We start from the raw sequence: 5028 nt of genomic DNA on the forward strand, positions 1-5028 counted from the left end.
GTGGACCCCCATCCTGCCCGGCTCCCAGTCCCTCCCCGGTGTGGACCCCCATCCTGCCCGGCTCCCGGTCCCTCCCCGGTGCAGACCCCTGTCCTGCCCGGCTCCCGGGTCCCTCCCCGGTGTGGACCCCCATCCTGCCCGGCTCCCGGTCCCTCCCCGGTGCAGACCCCCGCCCTGCCCGGCTCTCTGGACTCACGGGGCTCTGCCGGGGCGCCCATGCCTTGGCCGCGTCCCTGCTCGCCGCTGCGYAGAGGGAGAGCGGGCGGGACGTGAGCGCCGGGTGCTCCGAGCGCGGCCGCCCACGGACCCCGGGGGGACGGCGCAGGGGGCACGACCTCCCCGCAGCCGGCACCGCGGCGCTCCCCTCCTCCGAGCTCGGCGGGCCGGACCCAAACGCGCCCCCCCCCCGCGTCCCCCAAGCCCCTCCAGCAGGAACCGGCGGGGCCCGAAATACCCTCGGAGCTTCTTCCTGCCCGGAGCGGCTCGGGAGCGCGGCGGGGGACGTGTTCCTCCCGGGCCAGAGGCTTCCCCGCTCCCGCCTCGCCTCGCCTCCGAGGAGGAGGGGGCCCCGGCGTCCGGGCCCCGGCGCCCGGCCCTGCCCCGCCGGGAGGGGACGGCGCGGCCGCGCTCTCCGCTCCGGCGCGGCCGCGTTTCCTTCCCACGCCGGGCCCGTGCCGCAAAGGTCAGCGGCTCATATCTGGCATTCCCGAGCCGGGGGGGGCGAACGCCCCGCGCCGGCATTGCTGCCATTCCCCAGCGCCGAGCCCCCGGCCCCGCGCGGGTCGCCCCCGGCCCGCGTCCCGTCCCCCCCCCCGGGCTCCGGCGGCACCTCCCACGCGCGGCGGCACAAGGGGACCTTGTCCGGCTCCCCGCGGCCCCCCCCCGCCGCGACAGGGGCCGGGGAATGCGGAGCATTTCGGAGACTCAGCACAAGAGCGGCCGGCCGGGGGCGGCTCTGGGGACGGGGGGTCGCAGCCCCTCTCCGGGGCGCACGGATGCCGGGGGGATGTACGTCCCCGCGGGGCCCCTGCGAGGGAATGAGAGCTAAAAGTCCTGATTCTCTTGGAAATCTCCCCATTTGCCTCCAATCAGCTGTTTTTCTCCAGGCACACTGGAAAAAATTCATCCCAAGCTCCAACTTTCTTTCTTTCTTTTTCTTTCTTTTTTTTTCTTTTTCTTTTTTTTCATTATTTGCAAAAAAGCCTGGCTATTTCAGTGCAAATTAAAACGTCACCCGGAATTTTCCTGGGAAAGGCCCAAAGCTCCCTGCAGCGTGCCCAGAGGGAGGCCACAGCCAGGCACTGGAGGACAAGGGTGGTTTTGYCACGTGGCCTGAGGCCACGGTGATGGGCCAGGGCAGAAGAGAAGTGAGGCCGGCTGCTGCGGCCCCAGCGGGGAAGTGGGGGGACAAGGGGATTCCCACTGTGCCTGGGCACCTACTTGGGGGCCACAAGCCACATGGGGTTGGGACRGAGCCACCTGGGACCCCTCTGTCGCCATCGTCCCAGCACCCTCGGGTCCACCATGGATGCGATGCTGGAGGACCCCAAGGTGTTTCCAGTCGAGCAGAGATGCCTGTCCCATGGGGCTCAATTTCCCTGGGGAACTGCTGGTTTGAGCTGTGCCCAAGCCAGATCCCAGGTTATTTATGGAGCTGGTAAAAGATTTTGATTTCTGACAGCCGGCAAAAGCACCGAACCTGCCCAGCATGGGCTGAGYGCTGAGCGTGGGACCGACCCAGCAGAGCAAAGCCCTGGGAGCGGGGCCTGGCTGCAGCAGAGCAGGCASAGGCCAGGGCAGGTCCTGCAAACCCTCGCCCCAGGCCCGCCGTGTGYCCCCCAGGTGTGGGCATCTGCTTTTGCACTTTGCAGTCCCACCTGGTGCATGGGGGCACCCCAACACCACCGGGCGCGGGCCTTTGCGCTTTGCAACCCTACTGCATGCCTGGGGCATGGGGGCACCCCGGCCCCAGCACCACCGGGCGCCTGCCTTTGCACTTCRCAACGCAGCCAGATGCTCGGGTGCATGGGTGCACACCAGCCCCCAGTGCCGCCCTCCTCGCGAGGGTCTGGCCCCGAACCCGTCGTTCCGCGGGAAGGAGGCCTGGCGTGGGGTGGCCATGCCCGCAGCCCCCAGCGGCAGGATCCTTACCTCCGTCCGAGCCGYGCTCCGCTCTCCGCTGTGCCCCAGCCCCGTCCAGCGACTCGCAGGCGAGGGCCAGTGGGGAAAAGGGGCCGGGGAGCGGGGCAGGGGGCCACTAGCCCCACGCCGCGAGGGGCAGGCGCTCCTCGGCCATTGGCTGCGGTGCAGCACGGGCGCGCGTGGGACCCTGCATGCGGGAGGGTGTCGCGGCCAGCCCTGGCAGGATGCCCACCAGCCCAGCGCCCTGTCAAGATGCAGGAACTGGGAGGGTGGGAGGAGGCCGGGCCGGAGCACCGGCTCACTGCCAGGAAGAAACCGCTGAGCGCAAAGAGCCGGGGCCTGGAAACGGCCCCCCCCCCCCAAGGCCTGCAAAGCAGGCACCTCCCAACCTGGCCACACTCAGCCTGTGCATGACAAGCTGGGAACGGGGAGCATCCCGGGCAGGGGTGCACGGCAAGCCGGGAACAGGGAGCAGCCCAGGCAGGGGTGCACAGTGAGCYAGGATCAAGGAGCATCCTGGGCAGGGCTGTACAGCGAGTGGGGTTTGGGAAACGCACATCACCATGTGTCAAAGTCCCAGCACCGAGCCCCCAACCCTGCAGCTGGGGATGYGCAGGTTGCAGGAGCTGTCTCCTCATCCCAGCACTAGCAGGGCTGGGGAAGACTTGTGTGAGGCAGGGGGAACTGGGCTGACTGGTCTGGCATCAACTGCCTCGATGGCCCCGATCACCTCCTGGGCTCGCTGGCAGCCCTGTGCACCAGGCTCGCTGGCAGCCCTGTGCACCAGGCTCACTTTTGTCTGCCTGCCTGGGGCTCATTCGCATCCCCGCGTACGAGGCTCATGCGCTTCCCCAGGCACGAGGCTCCGCTGCAGCTCCATGCCCTGAGCTCTTCTGCAACCCCACGTACGGGACTCGTTCGTGCCCCCGTGTATGAGACTCACTTGTGCTGCATGCAGGCGGCTTGTTTGCATTCCCCCTCCCCCCCCAAGTCACGTCCCCAGCCGGAGCCCGGCTGCCCCCAGCCCTTCAGCACTGATGCAGGAATTATCCCCTAGATATTTCCCGTGGGGYTGCAAACCGGGGCCTCCCCGCATGGGCTGGGGCGCAGCGACCCGGAGCCTCGTGCTCCTGCCCGCTCCGGGCTGGGGGGGGCCCGGACGCCGTGGTGCAGGCGGGAGCAGAGTGAAGCTAATTTTGTGCCGCGGCCCCGGGAAGCCCGGCCCGGCCCAGGTAGCCCGCGGACGTGTCCGGAGGCAGAGGTCGAGCCCTGGGAGGGGACGTGGCYGCGGCGCTGTAAACACAGGACATCCTGCTCACCGCCAGCGTCCGCCGGGAGACAGCCGGGCGCGGGCCCCTCCCGGCGTGGGGCATGCCAGGAGCTGGACGGAGCTCAGAGCAGCCCCGGGACCCTCGCGGGACCCCCGGGACCAGCCAGCCCAATGGGAAACGCAGGGCCCGGGGCAGCCGGGGAAGGAGGAGGGAGCGCGGGAGCCAGGACGCCTGGGCCCTCTGCACCCGCTCAGGCTGCCGGGCCGGGACGCCGGGGTCCCTGACAGCCTGGAAATGTGATTAGTCTGCCATTCCCGTGGACGGGGGGGACCCGGGGAGCCAGGGAAAAGGCGCAAGGCGAGCACAAAAATCCCTCTCGGAGGCAAGTGTCTGGGCGCGCGGGCTCGCGCTCGGCCGGGCGGACACAGGGCCCTTGAGTGCCGGAGAAAGCCGCGATTCATCCCCGGGCGCCGCGGCGGCGCGTGGGCTGGGCAGGGAATTCGGGAGCAGGCGTGGGCCCAGCCGGCCCGGCGCCCGGCCCGCGGGAGCGTGCACACGTGTGGTGAGCTGGTGTCAGGTCTCTGCACGCCCCAGAGTGCCCTGTACGCCTGGGGTGCCCCAGAGCGGAGCCACACACAGACCTGCCTGGAGCAGCACCCGCCGGCACTGAGACCCCCAGCACCGGCCCGGGGCCGCTTTCCCCCACCTGCCCCTCTCACCCCACCTCGCACAGTGCTAATCRCCTCCTCTGCTAATTGCATCCTCGTCAGCAGCTGCCTCAGCTGCGCCCTGGGAGATGCTGGGGGCGCCAGCTGGGACACGGCCCCATCCCTGCTGGGGAGCCCCGAAGGGGTCCCGCTGGGCACCTGGGGGCCTGCACCCCCAAAGAGGCAGGGAATGTGGGGGGTCCTGGACCCCCAAATGGGGCTGGGCACCCACAGGGCTCTGCATGGCCCCAAATGCAGCTGGGAATGTGCGGGGCCCTGCACCCCGAAATGGGGCTGAGCATCTGGGAGGTCCTGCATGGCCCCAAATGGGGCTGGGCACCCAGGGGTCCTGCATGGCCCCAAATGGGGCAGAGAATGTGGGGGGCTCTGCACCCCCAAATGGGGCTGGGCACCCGCAGGGTCCTGCATGGCCCCAAATGTGGCAGAGAATGTGGGGGGCCCTGCACCCCCAAAATGGGGCTGAGCATCTGGGAGGTCCTGCACAGCCCCAAATGGGGCTAGGCACTTGGGGGCCCTGCATSGCCCCAAATGGTGCTGAGCATGGGGGGTCCTGCTCCCCCAAAACGGGTCAGGGAATGTGGGGTCCTGCACCCCCAAACAGAGCAGGGCACAGGRGTCTTGCACCTCAAAATGGGGTTAGGCATGGGGAGTCCTGCATAGCCCCAAATGGTGCTGGGCATGAGGGGCCCTGCACCCCAAAACGGGGCTGGGCATGGGGGGGTCCATCACGGCCCCGCAGGACTCCGGACACCCGGAGCAGCAGGGCCGGCTCCAGGATGGCGGCGCCGGAGCCTCTGCGGCGGCTCCGGCCGCGGTGCCATCATTCCTCGGGGCTGTGTCACTTCCTCCCCGGCCGCGCCGACGGCTGGCGCCGGGCCGGGGGCCCG

The 5028-nt window shown here is 69.7% G+C and overlaps 1 protein-coding gene across 1 annotated transcript in view; it reads right to left on the reverse strand.

Moving 5' to 3' along the window:
- Positions 1-2257: 2257 nt before the first annotated feature.
- SERTAD1 (SERTA domain containing 1) overlaps positions 2258-5028 on the reverse strand; it is a 5811-nt gene continuing 3040 nt past the window's right edge. Inside the window, exon 3 of the mRNA XM_085319481.1 lies at positions 2258-2386. Within this exon, the coding sequence (XP_085175607.1) occupies positions 2258-2386 (129 nt within the window). The remainder of the gene's footprint in view (positions 2387-5028) is intronic.

The sequence above is a fragment of the Rhea americana genome, unplaced genomic scaffold (assembly GCF_003343005.1).
Source record: "Rhea americana isolate MKP2758 unplaced genomic scaffold, rheAme1 scaffold_591, whole genome shotgun sequence".
Lineage (NCBI taxonomy): Eukaryota > Metazoa > Chordata > Aves > Rheiformes > Rheidae > Rhea > Rhea americana.